General features: G+C 40.3%; 1 protein-coding gene across 2 annotated transcripts in view; it reads right to left on the bottom strand.

Annotated features, from left to right (window-relative positions):
* The window catches only part of SEMA6D (semaphorin 6D), an 84,788-nt gene that overhangs the window by 15,836 nt on the left and 49,047 nt on the right, over window positions 1-19,905 (bottom strand). The window contains exons 3-18 of one of the 2 annotated variants that reach the window (XM_066592611.1): window positions 17,035-17,146; window positions 14,567-14,627; window positions 14,385-14,447; window positions 14,191-14,292; window positions 12,633-12,723; window positions 11,027-11,146; window positions 10,461-10,549; window positions 8,132-8,349; window positions 7,882-8,013; window positions 7,595-7,750; window positions 6,398-6,571; window positions 3,019-3,159; window positions 2,855-2,932; window positions 2,338-2,396; window positions 1,944-2,000; window positions 106-273 (exon numbers count right to left, since the gene is read on the bottom strand). In XM_066592611.1, coding sequence (XP_066448708.1) covers window positions 106-273; window positions 1,944-2,000; window positions 2,338-2,396; window positions 2,855-2,932; window positions 3,019-3,159; window positions 6,398-6,571; window positions 7,595-7,750; window positions 7,882-8,013; window positions 8,132-8,349; window positions 10,461-10,549; window positions 11,027-11,146; window positions 12,633-12,723; window positions 14,191-14,292; window positions 14,385-14,447; window positions 14,567-14,627; window positions 17,035-17,146 — 1,821 coding nt within the window. The remainder of the gene's footprint in view (window positions 1-105; window positions 274-1,943; window positions 2,001-2,337; window positions 2,397-2,854; window positions 2,933-3,018; window positions 3,160-6,397; window positions 6,572-7,594; window positions 7,751-7,881; window positions 8,014-8,131; window positions 8,350-10,460; window positions 10,550-11,026; window positions 11,147-12,632; window positions 12,724-14,190; window positions 14,293-14,384; window positions 14,448-14,566; window positions 14,628-17,034; window positions 17,147-19,905) is intronic. The other variant, XM_066592612.1, reaches the window with a different exon arrangement.

The following is a 19,905-nucleotide window of genomic DNA, read 5'->3' as shown; positions in this document are numbered from 1 at the left end:
CCAAACAATCAAAAAAATAGTCCAACTTGAATAAATTAAAACAGAATAAAAATGGATATTGCAGATTTCCACTCAGTTTTCCATTCTTCCCCTTTAAGGCCTTACCATTCGGAACACCTGTTAATGTATCAATGTAATCAGAGGCGTTTAGGTCATCTTCATCTACAAATTTCCGAAAACCAGTCATTCTGGGTTTCCAGGAACCAATCACTTTTGGAAGAATGACTGGAATACTTGTCATTGTAGTTACAGAAGTGGGAGGTGCTTCACTGTCTGTGGTAGCAAACAAATGTTTATTACATGGAATACCAATATACAGCTGTATTACAATAACCACACCAATATATTATAGTAGATCATTGCAGAATCGGACATGATATGTAAAGTTTTAAGAAATTAAAAGCTCTCTCCACCCAAAATGAAAAACAAAAATGTTTCATGTTGTCAGGTAAATATTAGTTAAAAAAGGAGGGTTTTTTCAGTGATTTTAAGAAAAAAAAAACAAAAAACGTTTTGACCAATCATTTTTCAAGGGACCTTTACAACACAGAAAATCTAAAAGGAAACCCGTCAGAAGGAAAGACGTCTTTTGGAGAAGGGCATCTTTCGGAGGTTGTCCTTCAGCACATGCTGTGCCAATACTGGATTACAATGCACAGTTGTACCTCATGGCCCCTTTTTGGAAGGAGCAAATGTCCCATTTCTCAAGTGTCCCTACTATATGGGTACAGAGGGAACTGAATGTGGCAAATTTTTGTACCAGAAGTATATGTGGGAAACATTCCAACCCCTTTGATTGGCACTCTGGGAGGTTGCACCCACAAAAGGCTCTAATGTATTGTTCCAGTCCAAGTAACAAATTTCCTTTAAATAAATGTTTTAGAGGAATTAATTTTTAACTATACAAATACTGTTTTTGGCCAGGGTGTGAAACAAGATTCTATCACATAGTAGCAAATTAAGTAAAAGGGGCAAGAATGTGACAACTTATTTATTTTCAAGATTCTAGGGTGGTTACTGCCTGTTGGGCATCAATCTAATAGCGAAGAAGATATAGCGGCACTCACCAATTTTTCCTTATTGCAAAACTTCAGCGGGACAAGACATCCCAAGTGCAATACAGTTAGCGACAGCCGTTTCGCGTGTTCCCTAACTACTGCACTTGTGTTGCCTTGGCCCGCGGACGTTGGATTTACGTTAAGCACTATTGTAGGCAGAGCACCACCTGAGTATGGACTTCTAACTCCAAGGAATGATCTATATGGAAGCAGTGCCACATTATGTTTTTTCTGTTCCACTGGACTTTATACTGCCTGTTTGAGGTGTCAGAATTGCAGGAATACTTTCTCAACACCTAACATGGCCGCATAGGTAAGCCACATAAATATCAACATCATAGGAGAATTACGCATTGCGAATGAAGTAACCTTTAAAACTATTTTTCATTGACTATCCTGAGCCATTCAAGTCATACATAAAAGGATAAGACAAACGTTTAAAGCCCAGCAGTACACAGTTAAGTACATATGCAATCAAATATAGAGATGTATGAAAAATGTGACCATCATCTATAACTAATAGATGAGAAACACACTTTGACAAATGTATGGGGAGCAATAATGAAAGCTGGCTGGCTTTCATGCTGTGGAAATGTCACATACTAATTAAGACTTTTAATAAAAGATTTGACGCATCCATCAATGACGGGCAACTGGGTAACATGCGGTCACACATAGGTGAATTACTTGGCTTCTTAAAGAAAAAAATAGCAAACAAAAAAAGGACAGATATCTATCCTTGCAATTAGTGAGTGCATGAGGTTGAAGCACAAAAAATGAGGCCAACTGCGAAAGGGGTAGGGGGGGTGGGGGGGTCATAAGAGCAGAAAATGCTGAACCGAAAGAAAAAGGCAGTTAATTTTAGATAAAATTAATAAAACTAACCAGATGTTGGATCGCCAAATATTTTGTAATCTGGTGTAGTTGTAGTAGGCATTTTTTCTAAAATTAAAGGAACAGGTCATCAGTAAAAGAAAGGAAACCAAACAAAAAAAGTCAAATCTTAAACGGAAAGCAAAAAAGTTGTTTATGATAAAAGATTTTTTTTTCTCTATGTCCTTAAGCAGTTGCACATAGCCAAAAAAAGTAATATACAAAGAAAAAAAAACACATCATTTTACTACTGCTATTAAATGCAAAACAGCTTAGCCCATGAAAAAGAAAAAAAAAAATTAGGTTACGGTCAAAAGGTGGTATGTGCATTATGGGACCACTGTATTCTACTACTACCAAGCACTAATTAAAAGACCATAACGAGCAATCGGTGTTGGATCCTTACCATGGCAATCGCCGAGTTGCGCTGTGTTACCGTGTTCCACATCCTGTTCGTATCCGAAGCTGTATAATAAAAATGAGATTTACCGTGAAATATTAACAGAGCGAAAGCAGGCTCCGCACTTAAATATATCGGAAATATATTCTAGCGGCGAACACAATAGCCACAAAATATTGTGTAAACATAGAAAGCCAATTTATGCTTGTTTGTACAGGAGAATTGCTTTGTGATAATTAATAGGAGTCTCCAGAGAAGCAATACTTTACCTCCCAACTGGATTCAAAGCAGATATTACAATTCCTGCTAGGATTAATGGTTTTTGTCTCCAAAGTATTACGTTCGAAATACAATAGAAAATACATAGAGTCATTTTTATCACTGAGCACAAATAATTTCAGTCCCATCTACAAGCATCGCGGTAGAAGCCAGAAATACATAATCCTAATAAAACAGTTTATATATTCCTATAATTTTAGATATATCACAACTGTTAGCGGTAAGAGAGTGTAATCACACTTACAACATGCCGGGCTTGACTCTGCCGCAGGTTTCATGGTTTAGCCAAGCACAGTAAGGATCTCTTGAACCGATACAGGACCTATTTGTTAAGGACAAAGCTTTTGTCAAGGGATTTGTTATGTAACCGGCAGCAATACATACCGCCTGAAGGAAAGTTTTACATACTTTTTGCATGAGCCATATCGGTCACAACGACTCAGTGGGACCCTAATAATGCAACTTGAAAAGGCCACGAATAAGGCATGGTGATCTTTGTCCATCTGCAAGTATAAGACTCTTCGGTCCTCATCACTGTCACCATAGCACCTGCAGAAATGAAATCATTTCATTCCTAAATATCCGAGCAAAATATAAAATATTTCGGAATACAACCGAATCAGAGACTGGAATAATATTTGGCACGGATCTACATCTAACCATTAGTGATGAGCGAGCATACTCGCTAAGGGCAATTGCTCGAGCAAGCATTGCCCTTGGCGAGTACCTGCCCGCTCGAGGGAAAAGGTTTGGGTGCCGGCGGCGGACAGGGAGCTGCGGGGGAGAGAGGGTAGGAACGGAGGGGAGATCTCTCTCTCTCTCCCCCCTGCTGATTGCCGCAACTCACCTGTCACCCGCGGCGGAGGCGAACCTTTTCTCCCGAGCAGGCAGGTACTCGCTAAGGGCAATGCTCGCTCGAGTAATTGCCCTTAGCGAGTATGCTCGCTCATCTCTACTCACCATCAATAGAGAATTTGTCACCATCCCAGCCACTCTCTATGAGCGGTGAAACAGAATTCTAATCAAGAATATATTTGAAATTTTCCTTTTTTCTAGCTTTGGCCTATTCATCTTATTGCTTGATAACCCCTTAAAAAATGGAGCACTGCTCTCAAATCTTCATTTACAGAGTAAGTAAAGTTTAAGTTGACACTTAAAGGGGAATTCGCATCTCAGCTTTTAATGGCAGAGATGGGAAAATCTGGCCACTCTGTTCTGACCACCTGTTAAAAAAATCTGAGTGCTTAGTGCAGTGCTGTTTCCATAGCTCTCATGAAATGAATGCCAGCTACGGAGCCAGTGTAGCATGCTGTGCTACCTTGTTTCTAAATCCATTCACTTCAATGAGAGCTATGGAAACAGTGCTCTGGCCAGGGGGTTGGTAGACCATGGCAGCAGTTTGCCATCTCTGCTATGAAAAGCCGAGATGGGAATACGCCTTCAACTTTTTAAGTAAGCAGTGGCACTGGTCTTTGTATTGTGTTTTCAATAGCGTTACAATAGCTTATTGCATCAAGTTAGCAGCATTGGGTTAAACTTTGCAACATCTGTATATGCAGGCCAATACCTTGGCGTTTGCCATAGTGGGGGGTCCTTCCAATTCTATTACCATTTGCATTTTCATTCTGACTGTAGCCATATTTCTCCAAGTAAACTGCCTAACACTTAGGGCCCTTTCACACGGCGCAATTATTGTTTAGATTCCCACAATCCAGCGAGAATCTGAATGACTATTGTTCAGCATATATGCATGCAACGACTCAACGGCAAATGATAATTCGTTCACTTATTGTTCGTTGCTCAGTTTATGCATGCATTAAAACAGTCAAATAGCCTTTGCAAACAGGCAATTGTTCATCTAATGGAGGTGGGTGGGCTGGAACAATCCGTGGCCCGTTCCGTCTCCATTTACTGAGTGATGATCATTTCTGTGTAAAAGCAAAGGAACGAACATCGCTAGAATGAGATAAGTCAATCAGAAGATATATAGTCATCGCTGGAATGACTGTCGGGCACCCTACGCCAGATAGGTCATTCCATGTAAAAGAGCCCATAACCAGAGCTCACAAGATAGCCAAAAGAATATTCAACAGTAACTGGATGACGTAAGCACTTTCCTCCATGGATTTGGTCAATAATTATGTACTTAACACCATTTATACACACGTCATGGAAAGCCTGAACCAGTCTGAACTGAGTGCTAGGTAAATGAGACACACAATGCAAAGACTACTCTTCCCTTCTGATAGAATTCAGTTGTACTTGGCCTTTACAGACCTATAGAAATCTAAAATATGCAATATGGGTTACGCATTATAACAACAATGATACCTTGAAATAAATGACTTACTCTAGAGATAGGCAGCAGAAAAAAAAAGGAGCAATCAATAGATGATCATTTTCTCAGAAATGAGTAATGGGTCTATATAAGCTTACCACTTACAGTAAATGTGTAATTTGCTGTGGTCCAATAACCACAAAACACTCTCAAAATGATACATGGAGGTTTTCCAACATGCGAGTCTACCCAATAATAACTCTAAAAAGAGTAACTGCACTTTCAGTATGTTGTAATGTAAAGAGCAGGTGATTTTAAGCCTTTGTTCAGTGGCCGACCGTGCTGTAGAGATCTATCCTCCCTTAAGAGAAGCTATATTCAGCTTCTCCTCAGAGCCCGTCCGCTCCCCACCGAGACACGATGCACAATATCTCAGTACATTAGCTGTGTATTTCAGTACTATACTCAATGCACCAAGATACAATGTATCAGGTCTCGGTGGAGAGCGAATGGGCTGTAAGGAGAAGCTCAATGCAGTTTCTCCTAAAGAGAGATGGAGCATCCGGCCAGATGCATATTAAGGGCTCATTCACATTCGCGCTTCTGGGTTCCGTTTTATTGCTCCATTATGCAGCAGGAACACAGCATGCAGTAGCTGAAGGGAAAAATAACATACGATAGAACTAAATGGCGCTGAATGGACCCTAATGACTATAATGGAGTCTGTTCATTTTCCGCCCAGGCTTTTGGCATTTTACAGGATGAAATAGAGTCATGCTGTGCCATTTCATCCTGTTTTTCAGTGTAATTCAGCAACAGAGGTTCTGAATGAAACCTCTGATGCTGGTGAACAAGCTGTATGATAGAAGAGAAAATAAAGTTATTATGGACATCTAGACAGCTGCATTTATACAACACTTGTATGTGCTGATAAGTGCCCTATATAGTGTGGGCACTGTGATGAGCAGCCATGAGCCATCGTCTGTAGTTGTATTCAGCTATGCAGCTGAAGACAGAGATTTTCCTTAGCAACAGTCTTCAGCTGCATAGTTGAATAGGATAAGGTAGGCTCTGAAGAACCATTTTCTAATAAAAGGAATGGGCTAATTAAATAAACTGACAAAAGGGCTTAAAATTGCTCATTATTTACATAGTAAAAAATTGAAAGTACAGTTACTCATTAACATATTGTTTGACCTGTAAATCTGTGATGTTTGCTGCTGTCACATATGTTACTGTAGCATTGTAGAACACCGTCATGCTGGTTTTGGATCATTTTTAACATTTAAGTCCCATTTTACGGTATACTTATACAAGACCATAGATTACGATATGAACAGTATTATTTCAGCTATATTACTGTATCTTAAACCTATACTCTTGTGTATTTGAGAATGCTCCTTTCCCAAGGATATCATTAGAAGTAAATAGACTGAAAATGTGCAATTGTGTAAGAGACTAACTTGCATGTGAAATCAATACATTTGTTTTGTACAAGGTAATGCTTACTTTGCACGGTTGTAGGCATCAATTTCTTCCAGTAATACACTGTCATTCAGGGAAAATGGATTAGTCTTAGCCAAGATCTTTAGCACAATGCCAGCTTCAGAGCCCACAAATATGATTGTGTAGTTAAGGTAAGGTCCGGCGAGGTGGTCTACTGCTACAGCCGTCAATCTATACCTGAAAACACAGGACATTTATGATTCATTCAATTTATCATTCCAATTAAAGGGTTTAGTGAATGGATGCAGGTAAATAATTTAGAGGAGAAGGAGGATAAATATAACATCCTCAATTCCACATGTTATATTAGCAGATTTGAAAGTCAGAGAGAGGAGAAAACGGTATAACTGATGAAAACTTCTGCTTTGGTGGACTTTTGAGTAACCATACATTACATCATGAACCAATCGCTTCTTTACCCGTTACTACTGAAATGTAGAAAGGGAATTTATTTCCTATATTGTTCTTTTCAAAATATATTCCATTTTTCTAATCTGTATTTATTTTCTAATCGTAGATTTTTTTAATTATATTGTATGTCTATGACTATGGGGGCTGCCATCTTGCCTAAACAGCAGTTAACAGCATTTAGTGATATGCTATACAACAGATTGAACAGGTGTTGATCTCCTGACTTCTGTGGGAAAGTGTTTTAGAAATGTTCTGTAACCTGTGCAGAAGTAATTATGCAGGGAGGGGGAGGAGGTGAGCTGTATAATCACCTATTGAGAATGGTGGATCCCGGAAAAATTCTCTCTACAGACTTAGGCCCAGCTTGCATGAGCGCGTCGATATTGCGTATTCTACACCCGAGTCTTGCGAGCCTAATACGCTGTACGAATCTGCCATAGGTGGCCATGTTGCCGCTCGCATGGTTTACGCCAAATACGCACAGAAGAAAAATTGCAGCTTGTCCTATATCGGCAGGTATTACGCAAGCATGCACAGCAAGATAGTACATGGCGATGAGTGACACAAAACCAGTATGCTGCAAGATATGCTTGTGTAAGCCCGGCCTGAGTGGTCAGTGTGAAAACTGCAGGATTTTAGGATCTTTGAAAAAGCTTAGATCGTGACAGCAAAAATAAATGTAAACATTGTATTACGAATTTTTTTTTTTAAACATAATTTTTTTTAAAACGTTATACAATAGGTCATTTTCTGATGACAGATTCCCTTTAAAATTACTATGTTATATACCTGACACGGGTTTTCGTGAACCACGGCTCTTCGATAAGAGAAGGGATTGCAGAATCCATCAGAGGATGTGACTTTATAAAGGCCAGTGTCTCATCTGGAAATTCAGTAGAGGACCTGTAGCCTTCACCAAGACCATGTCTTGCACAGCAGCCTGGCCTAAACAAAAAGAAACCGGATATATCACCCTGATACATTAAGTATTTTCGTTGGTTACCACACAAAGTGAAGCCCACCTTTTGAGTATTTTTGTTAAATATCTCTACAACTAATCTTTTTTTCTGTAATACCTTGGTTTGGGTACTTTATCCTCAGGTACGGCCGTCCAAACAGAGTCTGGAGTCTTTTGTTCTTTAAACCTTCCTCTGAATACTTTCTCAATGTCATCCATAGTAAAAGCACAAACCGCTGAACCTGGTATGCTGAGAAAGGAACCAAAAATAAGGACATCTTCTAGTGCGCATTATATAGTGGAAACAATTGGAAAAGTATAAAGAAAGTGATGGACTCCATTTGATGTTAATCTCTTCTTGTCCTTACCTATTTAGCTGTGTAGTAAACACACCAACAACAGTGGGAACTCCATTGATTTCTATTATGTCTGTTATAGATTGTAGAACATCAAAGTAGAAGAAAGAATCTCCTGGAACAGAACAGTTGAGTCTTGCCTTTACAAAGGAAGTCCAGTGTTTTTCAAGAACCCTTTGTGACCCTCCTAGGTCATTTTTGCATATGCGTGCAACACGGGAATGTACAGCCTGGAAAATAGAGTCAAATTCATACAGGGTGAGGAAGTACATATGTTTAAGTGCAATCATCAGCATTACATGACTTGACAAAGACCGCAGACAGAGGTCGAAACGTTGTCTACCAGTTTGGGCTCAATACAGTTTAACTTTGTCTACAAGATGAGTATTACTATACTATCATCAAGATCCCTGGATACTGCTCGTGTATATTGGGACTGTACATGAAGGGGTCAAACTGACCATGAACAAGAGTATTTGTCAATTCTGTTGCAGTTACATAATGCTGTTGCCTTAAAGGAGTTGAACGAAAATAGGTGATAACTTGCTGATCGGTGGGGGGTCTCATTGTAAGGAGAAGACTGAATGAAGCACTGGTTGCGCAAGCACAATACAGCTCCATTCAATTTCAATAGAACTGTTGAGTACCCAAGTGGCAGCCTGATTGTGTATTTCCATCACTCTGATTGAAATGAATGGAGCATTGACCACGCATGCTCGGGCCAGTGCCCCATTCAGAGCAACCTCCACAGTGACAGTAAAGTGAGACATGGGAGTTCTCTTCTCTAGATCGGCGGGATCTCAGCAGCAAGGCCCCCACCGGTCAGCAAGTTTACAATGCATCTTTGAAATAGCAGACTAAGATCTTTCAAGGCACCATGGCCCTGATTTAGCAAGAAAAAGCAACTCATTTCTCATAACTTAATGGCATAAGAATGGATTCTTTCCTTTCATCCCTCCAAGGTTGGTTAAATGAGTACCCAGCTTGGTGGGGGGGGGGGTCATAAATAAATTACCTGAAAGCACTGCGGAATAAGTTGGCGCTATACAAATAACAAGATGTATTTTTTATTTAATTGCTTTCCAGCCCAGAAGAAGATTTATTGACTTTAGAATTTCCATTTTAAGGCAGTTTCACACGGCCATTTGCGCAACTACGCTTCGAGCGTAGTTGCGCATGACTATTTTTTTTTCTCTCTGACCGTCCAAACTCCACACCATAGCAGGAAGATGGGTTGTGCCCTAACTTTTCATTGTGTAATATTAACTATGTGTGAAGAAAGGCAGGGCAAGTCCTAGTATTCACGCCCAACAAAAGAGCAAGTGAAAATGAAACCGCTGAAATCAATTGTTTTGTTTTGTTATGCGGCCTTGACCATCACGGCCGCATAACGGTGCTAAAACACGTTCCTCTGTTGAAACCCTTATATAGTGATGCCATTCGATTGCTGCATCAGTTTTCTGAAATTGTTACAAATTTCTACCAATTCTTAAAAACAATCGTTTCTAGTTTTGGGCGCTATTGTCGTTTTATTCCATATGAATAAAAATCCCTTTCACTTAAAAACGTTCTACGCAAAAATCTCAAATGTAAAATTCTATACAATTTTCTTTTTCCTTGGATTACAAAGCCCTATATGAGGATGCCTTCAGCAAGCTCTAGTTTGTCTGAATTAAGCACTGAGAGAAAGCAGACAGTATTTAACTGCGGCCTGATGTCCATTTTAATGCACCACTGAGCAAAGCCCATAACATTCACACAGATTCCCCACCTTTTGTGAAGTCTTTAATTAACCATGCGTAAATGGTTTAATAATTTACAGTGGAATGTCTATAATGTAGCCAAAGTATCATAAACTGCATTTGTGTCATTTAAATATTTAACATTTGGGAGGCACAATGGAACCTCTGTTGAAATATAAACATATTTATGCATTTAATCCTTGCCAAAAAATAAAGTGATTTTCTAATCAGGGTCAGGCAGGATTCTGCCAGCCATCTTGGTCTCGGATAAAGCCACGTATTATTTCCTGCACATTTGAAGAACCGATAACACACCTAGGCTGAATAAGATACATTAAGTTTTCTAGGTCACGTAAAGTCCGTCTTTGAAGATTAATTAAAGAAAAGAGTGAAGCAAATATCTCGGTAATAGATTGTGCTTAAGAAGCAGATGAAAATGAACAGCCCCAAGGCTAATGGATAATTTTATAATAGCAGAGAGATTTATCAAGCATCGACTTGCTCAAAATGTTATGCCACATTTGTGAACTTGAACTTCTCATCTTTGCTAGTTCCATGTTAAACACTAGAACTTGGAAACCCCCCAAATCTGCACTTACCTTGCCTAAATTATTATGCTCTACCGCAATCTCTCGAAAAAAGAAGTAGATGTAGTTGCCGTACTCGATCGCGTGCAGAAAATGCGGCTCTGGAAAGTCAGTAGGACAGGATACGTATATCAGTTAAATCGTAGAAGATACACAACGCACATCTTGAATGCAGAAACTAAAACCACGCGGCCGCTGAGCTTACAGATCTCTGACTTGATGCATATATATATACGAAGGGATTCAAGCTTAATTGCTCTTCCAGTCTTTAATGCTGTCTAATGGAGTGTAAAAGGGCCTCAAAGGATTTATATTACAGTTATGATTTTTTATACTGCAGAATCAATCATAAACCATTTTGCAAAGGGGAAAAATATGCATTTGGAGTAAAGACCTTGATGTATCAGCATGCAAGATTTAGCTTCATCATATAGCTGTGTCAAAACTAAAAGGGTCCAAGGTACTTAATATGCATCATATTTCTGAGAAATACTATTAAACCGTGTTATGCCTCATTCCCATATCAAGTAGGTGCCTGATCTCTTTGTCATTACTAATAAAAGCTTGGTTTCAAGTACCTTTTAGCCACTTGGAGTCATATTTAATTGTCCTCAGAGCAAATCCGTCCCCCATGCTCCGATAGATTACAGCATCGCTGGCTTGGAAGTCAGCCATGGTGGCAGAGTATAACTTCCCATCTGAGTGAGAAAGAAGAACACCTCATTATATGATCCGCTATAAACATGGTAATATACACACAGCAAATGATTGGCATTTTTCTTAGAAATGTGCCATGCATGCGTGATACTACAATGATATAAAATGCCTTCGATATCACAGCACACGGCAGAGTTAAAGCTGAAGCCGTACAATATACACTGTTATTGATACTACAATATCTGACCAGAGCTGTCTGCCAGAAAAAATGATTGCACTATAAAAGGTGCCAAGAACGAATATTGGCAGCGGCGTAGACATAAAATCTGTATTTTTCAGTAGCCGCAGTTCTAAAATCTTAATTATAAACAAAGCTGCAAAGTCTAGTACAAAAAACACTGGACAAGTTCTAGCAGCACTGACCGCTATGTCTTAAAGTACTGGAGCAGCTTTACATTCAGAACAGACTATTTTGGTAAAAATATAAATCAATTTCTGCATCACTAAGGAATCCTATGTCCTTTAAAGGGTCTTTTTTTCCCCCAAAGGGATCTTCCAGTATGTAAACATGATAAAGAGCTCATACTTACCTCTCCCAGCTCCCTGCTGCTCCTCCACCGTCATCTTTGAAGGCTAAAGTCAGCCCGAGTCATCTCCAAACATGCTGCTGCTTATCACCAAACTCTGTCATTGGCTGCAGCGGCAGCTTTACGGGATGTCACAGGCTGACTGCAGCCTGCAAACAAACACCACGGAGCCATCAGCAGGGAACAAGCAGGGAGCCGGGAGGGGCAAGTATGAGTTCTATGAGCTTTTTATTACTGGGGGACCCGATTTGGAAAAAAAATGTTTTTATTGTGGACAACCCAGTAATATGCCATCACTTTATAAGATGGGAAAACACATTTAAAGGGAATCTGTCACTTACTTTTAGCTCTGTAAGCTAAGCTAATGGGCTGCAAGTTGGTGACTCGCCGAGTCCGGGGATGTAAATGTTATTTTTGGCTTCCCTGTCATTCTCCTGGTGTTAGCACTGAACTCAACTCAATGCATTGAGCAGCACGCTAAGTAGACTGACCGTTCTAATTTTATAATGGGCGGACTACTTAGCATCTCCGCTCAATGTGCTGCAGCAACACCTTCCAGCACTGACATCAGGGGAACAACGGGGGAGGTAAGTATAAAAAAATGCATCCCCGTAGTCCATGGCTCACCTACTTTCAGCCCATAAGCTTAGCTTATAGGGCTAAAATGGGTGACCATTTCTTTAAATCTTGTCCATGATACTGGTGGTTGACTCTATCCATAACAACTCTGCAGGTATAGTGTAGTATACATCTACAGTTACATATAATCTTTTCTAGTGGTCTAAAAGCAATACTTCTTTTACTGGTTGTATGTCAAATAAACATCAACCTTACATAAAATATGACAAATGGGTCTTAAAAATAGATGTTTGTTTGTTTGTTCCCGGTAATCATTACGCAATTAGTCCAACAAATTGAAAAATAACAGCAAGTGTTTTACCTGCAAACAGGGCTACATTGGTTTGTTTGGCATCAAATGGGCATCTGGCCAAGCCGCTTATTTCTTCTCCGTCATATTCCAAAGTGCTTAACTGCAAAAGTAAAAGATATAATTCAGCACCAAAGCACTGCACCTCAGCCGTATTATACTTATATGTAACTTTCATGACATTGATGAGTTTACGGACATGGCTGGTGCACTTTTAGAGCATTAATAACAAAGGAAAATCAAATGACTAGTTGCTCCAAAGACCCCCCTGCGGCTCTGAGCAGCTAATCATGTGTATATTTGGCTCTTCGTGGTTCAAGCAGTAGGTTAATCCACCTACTTAGACCTTTTAACCTCAGTGAAAAGCATGACAAGTATAATAAAATAAGAATTTTAATAAAAATAATACATCTTGCATTTAAGAGGGGGTTTCCAGGCAGCGCCCGCTGTCATTGCTGGGATTCACTGGAGTCAAAGCGGAAGCCGCTACCCCGACCCCTATGTAGTGGCCAGCCCTTCTAATTGCAGGCGTAGCTCCCACTGAAATCACGTCTGCAATTACGAGTGCAGGCCACTACATAGGGGTTGGGGCAGCGGCTTCCGCTCCGACCCTGGTGAATCACAGCAATGGCAGCGGGCGCTGCCTGGAAAACCCCTTTAATGTTCTATGGAGTATATTTCCAAGATGATGATAAGCAACGTTTTTTTTTTTTTAAATATCAACTGTGACATGTCAGTAAAAGCTTTCTTTCGTCAAGGTCTGGTATTTTTAAGCTTGGCAGGTCACAATCAGTGAGAAATTTTGAAGACGTTTTGCCAGTTATCCAAGTGACTTCCTCAGTTCAGATTCATTCCTGAGGATGTATACTTCAGTAAAATGTTCCTAGAGTTCAACTGCACTGAATAAGTCACTTGGATAACTGGTGAAACATCTTAAAGATTTTGAAGTCTAAATGAATTTAACTATTAGTTGACTTTTACCACTAGTAGATGAATAGTTGCTCAATCTAATTAAAGTGAATATTTTGGTAGCCATCTCAAGATCATCACAGGCACTGAAAGGTAACAGTACAGTAGATATAGATAACACAGGATCAACCATCCCAAATAGACAATTGTCTGATCACAGCCAATCTCCTCCCCCCTCCCTGCACTATGTCCTCCTAACAGCTCCTAGCATTCTTACAACACTTTCCTATATGCTTCAACGAGTCCTTTTCAAACTATTGCGTCTATGGCCTGTGAGGCTGAATCACACAGAATAGGTAAGTCTCCATTATTAGGCTTAGTGGCCAGAGTGAGAACTGGAATATATTAGGATTTTTATTTTTTTAAATATACCTACTGATATGGAAAATAAAAAATAAAATTACCAAAAAATTCAAAAACATCAGAACTTGATTTAACCAACAGGTCATTTCCTGCTAACACTTCCCCTTTAAACAACTAAGCTGCCAGTGTCCAAGGCTTTATCAGTCAGATCCAATACATGTTCTAGCCACATTCCCAGACGGTAAAAAAGCTTGAAAGGCTTTGCATCAGAGTACATAGATTAAAAGACCTTACTTACCCTATAGTATCTACACATAGGATTGAAAGCATTTGTGCCACAGACAAAGACCATCTCGTCATTTCGTGGAACAAAAACCTTGATGTAGTTATGGCATTCATCCTGAATCACAAATACATGAAACATTAGAAATCAGAAGCTCCTCTCTATCAACGTCATCTTTTGATGTGCAGCCTTCAAGAGTCCAGAAATACCTTGTGTTTGCCTTTCATTGCACAATTCTTTCGGTCTGCTTGACCTGATCTCCATGTCAACTTCTGAAGAAACAAAATCAGCAAACAAAAAAGAATGTGAATGACATTTTCTTTTTTTTTTCATTATCCTTCAAAAGTCAAAAGCGTCTTTTTGATGGCACTCATGGAGTCCGTTCACTTACTTTGCTGGGTGTTACTTCAGTCTTGTGCATCTCATTTAAATTTACAGCATAAACTTGATCTCTATGAAAGATAAAGAAAGAAGCCACTTCAGGAAATGGAGAAAAGTGCTGGCCTTAGACTATTCATGCATAGCATGACAAATGTATTTTCAAGGCCCTTGTCAGACAATACACATGTTCAGCAGCCCTACTGAATTTCTTTGTCTGGGGAAGAAGGTTATTGCCGGATTACATTTTTTCTTCTTTAGTAAGAGTATCACTTTCATTTGCTTTCTTCTTGTGACAGAGCGGCCTAACCTTCTTTCCGTGTGTTTCTTAAGATCTTGGCTATGCATGTTTTAGCAGGCATTTCTAGCACAAACCATCCATCAGGAAAGAGCTTTTAGTCATATTTCTTGAGATCAATGTCTTTCCAAGGTAAGTGTGATCAACCTGTATTATTAGGTTTTGCAATGATACTCAATCACGAGATTTGCAACAAAACAGAAACGTATTTGGAAATCCATCAAACGTGATATGTTTTTGCATTATGTTTGATTAATTTGACATACAGAGTAGTGAGCAATTGGTTACTCACAGTGAGATATGGGAATATTTAAAGGGATTATGCAAGACAAATATGGATGACCTACCCTTAGCATAGATCACCAGTATCAGATTAGTGGGGTGTGACTCCCAGTACCCCTGCCAATCGGTTGTCTGATGAGGCTATGGCACTAGGATGAGCATTTTGGCCTCTTTATTGTATACCAGGCACAAGACCATACACTGCGTAGCAGTGGTTTCTGGTATTGCAGCTCAATCCCATTCATTTGAAAGGGACTGAGCTGCAGAGATGTTTTCTGACCAATGAATGTGACATTACGGGCCAAAAAGAGGCCCTGCTGCTCACTGGAGTTCCAGAGTCTTCGAAACAGCTGTTCGGTGGAGGTGGCAGTAGTCAGCCGTTCATCTATCTTATATTGATGATGTAACTAAAGATTAGGCTATCAATATTTAGGAATTGGCCATCAATATTTAGGAATGGGCCATCAATATTTAAGAATAGGCCATCAATATCCAAGTCCCAGATAGCCCCTTTGAACTTAAAAATAAATGAAGATAGAAAAGAATAAAATATTCAGTTCTAATTATGGAGGTTTCGTGGTATAATAAAGGTTTTGTCTCATCAAGAAAACCCTTTTGAGACTTAAGTCAGCTTGGTGATCAATGGATAATCATAAAACGGTCCTTAGAAACCTCCAATTATCAAACCCCCAGCTATCTACTGTATGACCAACCAAACATTTTCCCTGTAGTGGCATGAAATATTGCCTTGTCTATCATTCAAATGAATGGACAACTATGTAATACATGGAAGGGTTGAGACTGTCAGTGCAAGGGTCACTCTTTGTTAATGGTGGTCTGCTTAATAGAGAGTGATCAAGAGAAGAACGGCATATGGAAGTGGTCTAGATTACACAGTCATGAGTGGAAATCGATTGCGACTTTCCGTTCACGGAGAATAAATCGGGTTTCGCACGGCTGGCTGCCATTGATGTCAATGGAAGCCGTCCGTCCCGCAGGACTTCAGCAGTGAGCACTGCAGAAGTATCACAGGATACGCGTCACCCACCAAGCGCCGGCTGCTCTGACACATCCGCAGCGTATGCAGAAGCCGCTGGACAAGTAAGCTGTGGTCACCGGCCAGGCACCGGGTCGAACTCCACTGCGGGAATCCTGCATGCAGGGTCCGACCCGCCCGTGTGCAGAAGGCCTTATTTGTATAGCTCCAACTTATTCAGCAGGACATATCAGAGCTGGAGCGGGTACAAAGGCGGGCAACTAAAGTAATAAAATATATAGAAATACTACAATACCCAGAAAGATTATCACAATCAGGATTTTTTTAGTTTAGAAAAAGGACAGCTGAGGGGCAACCTAATAACTATGTATAAATATATCAGGGGACAATACAGAGATCTCCCATCAACTATTTATACCCAGGACTGTGACTGTAACAAGGGGGCATCCTCTACCTCTAGAGGAAAGAAGGTTTCTACACCGAACTAGAAGGGGGTTCTTTACTGTAAGAGCAGGGAGACTATGGAACTCTGTGTTATCATGTTACTGTAAAGAGAATTTATATATTAGCAAACAGTAAAAAAGGTAATTAAAATTTTGAACCAAAAAGGCCCACTGAAAGCTTCAATACAGCACAATTACCCACACCATTACTAATGAAGCCTCACTTAGGCATAATATATTGGATTGTTGGACCGTTAAGCTCAGCCACATGAAGGCTCCATGTGACTCGGTTGTTTTTTTTAGTTCTGTTACATTCCATTCTAAGCATGAAACCTAATATATTGATACAGATTACCACTTTCATTTCCTAAATCGAAGCTTTTCTGTGAGCTTTAAAAATAACTGCTGAACGAAAAATAGAATACAAGTCCAATTCATATAAACAGATTAAAAGAAATTACCTTCCAGCAACATAAAGTGTGTCTCGAATTTTTAACATGAGTTGAAAGTCCAAACTGTGCTGTGATTCATTGCCTGAAGGGCGTCCTCTAAATACTGGATATTGCCTTGAATCTGCAAGTTAAAATGGGATACACCATCACTCTGGATTACACCGCTAAAGAATCAATATACAGAATTGATTAGCTGTATATACTAGGTGTAGAAGGGTTTAAGCTAAATCCCTGTTGCAACATCTTGAATATAAATGAATCAAGTATCACCAATGTCAGCAAATGTGATTTCCTTTCCCTCCAAAATATGTGTGGTCCTTCAAAAGACAACCAGAGCACATTGTACACATTCTAGCACGTTCTCATGGACGGCCATGTTCTCCTGGAAAAGCTGCCTACAACATGCCGGAGAGATTTCAGCCAAATTATTCTGTTAACCAATTCTATGCAAATAAGTCAATGTACTGAGAAACTGCAAAATGAAACCTTCTGGGAGAAGCAAAACACAATTATATCTACAAGTCCACAAATGCATCATATATTTAAATACTGAATAATTTAAGGAGATGCTAAAGATAGAAAGGAAAAAGAAACAGAGAAAAGTTACCGTTTCTGATTCTACCAGACTTTCTACTCCTAAAAAATTATGCAAATAGGGGATAGCAGAGTGTCTCCACAGCGCCACCTATTGGATGGTGACTGGCCTATAAGTCAATGTTTGATTTTTCAATAGGCATTGACCACATGGCGAAGGATGCAAGCCAAAAATAAGAGTCCTCTCCAGAAGGGGAAGACACCCATCCACAGAGAGGCTGTTTCCGGGTGTTTCGCTCATCAATGCAGAGCTGGGCATTGGTTGGCTGAGTGAGAGTCCTTTAATATGGGTCTAGGGGAGAATAAGATTTCTCCTTGAGGGGAACAGAAGGTTGGCATGGGGAGGGGACTTTATATAGGCCATGCAATGCTTCCTGGGAAAAAATATGTAAATGATGAAAAAGTAGCTTTCCAGCACCATTTCCCTATAAGTCAATGCTCGACTTTTTGACCCCAAGACCTATGTTAAAGGTCTCTCAGCCAGCCAAGCAGTACCCTGCTCTGCACTGATGAGAGACAAACACATCGAAACAGCCTCTCTGCAGATGGGGTGACTTTTCCTTCTGGAGAAGACAGGTTTAGCTCATAGCTTCAGTCATGTTATCAAGGCCTGTTGAACACTGACTTATAGGGAACTCGCCTTCCAAAAGTGGCGCTGTAGAGATACTTTACCATCCCTTGTATGCATACTTTATTCAAGGGAGCACTGCATGACCTATATAAGCCTCTGTACGCCAAAGTGGTGCTATTCTCAAGGAGCAACTTTATCTCCCCCAATACTCTTAAAAACAAATAGCAGAAATGTATTTCCTCTTGGTCTCCTCTACAGTTGGGGGTACGGTTTGGCAGAAGGGGAGTAGGGACAATAGAATAGCTATCTCAGGGGCACATAGATTAGGCCAGGGCAGCATAGAAAAGAGAAAGCTATTATAATACATTACTTTTTAAGTTTATTTATTAATTTTTTTTAACTCCAGTGTATCATTAAAAGCTTGAATGTAAAGAAATAGACTATTAAATAAGTACTTTTCCGGGGTACTTATATGTGTTAGGGCGCCTGCACACGAGCGGAAATTCCACGGCGAGATGTCCGCCCTGGAAGCCTGCATAGGATTGCGTTAACAAACGCAATCCTATGCAGACGGCAGCGGTTTGGCCACGCGAAATCTCGCGTGGCAAACAAACCGTGGCATGTTCTATTTCTGTGCGGCGCTCGCAGAGCCCTGCACAGAAACGTCACTCACCCGCTGGCTCCAGTCTGCGCATGCGCCGGCTGCCCAGCAAGCCGACACATCAAACAGCTGGAGCCGCGGGCGCGGGTGAGTACGCGCTGGTCCCTTGATTAAGAGAGATCTGCCTTAACCCCTTAACGACCGGGCCATAGTGTTTTTACGTCCTGCAGCTGCAGGACGTGTATGGAGGGAGGTAGCGCCGCTATCTCCCTCCATACACCGCGGGCGTCAGCTGTTTATTACAGCTGACACCCGCGGGCAATAGCCGCGCTCGGACGTTTGCAGCTATTAACCCTTTAAATGCCGCTGTCAATTCTGACAGCGGCATTTAAATCCCCCGAACGCTGTTTGGGGGTCCCGCACGCCCCCCCCCCCCCCCGCAGTGAGATCGGGGGATCCGTGCATGTGTCATGGCAGCCGGGGGCCTAATGAATGGCCCCAGGGCTGCCTTAGCAGACTGCCTATCAAGCCATCCACACAGGGTGGCTTGAAAGACTGCCTGTAAAAAAGCAGTATGACGTAATGCTATAGCATTACGTCATACTGCAGGAGCGATCAAAGCATCGCATGTTAAAGTCCCCCAGGGCGACTTCAAAGTAAAGTAAAAAAAAAAGATCAATAAAGTTTTTTAAATTGTAAAAAAAAAAAAAGTGATAAAAGTTTAAATCACCCCCCTTTTGCCATATCTATTATTAAAAAATCTAAATTATAAAATAAAAATATGTATTTGATATCGCCGCGTCCGTAAAAGTCCGATCTATCAAAGTAGTGCATTATTTTTTCTGCACGGTGAACGTTGTCCAAAAAAAAAAATAAAGAACACCAGAAATGCATTTTTTTTAGTTACCCTGTCTCCCAGAAAAAACGCAATAAAAAGCGATCAAAAAGTCGTATGTATTCCAAATTGATACTATCGGAAACTACAGGACATCCCACAAAAAATGAGCCCTTGCTCAACTACGTCGACGGAAAAATAAAAAAGTTATCGCGCGCACAAAATGACCGCAGAAAATAATTGAAAAGAATTTAATATCTTAAAAAAAAAATACAAGTA

This window comes from Eleutherodactylus coqui, chromosome 2 (assembly GCF_035609145.1).
Source record: "Eleutherodactylus coqui strain aEleCoq1 chromosome 2, aEleCoq1.hap1, whole genome shotgun sequence".
NCBI lineage: Eukaryota > Metazoa > Chordata > Amphibia > Anura > Eleutherodactylidae > Eleutherodactylus > Eleutherodactylus coqui.
The sequence above is the reverse complement of the archived record's forward strand: the minus strand, read 5'-3'. Positions and strand labels throughout refer to the sequence as shown.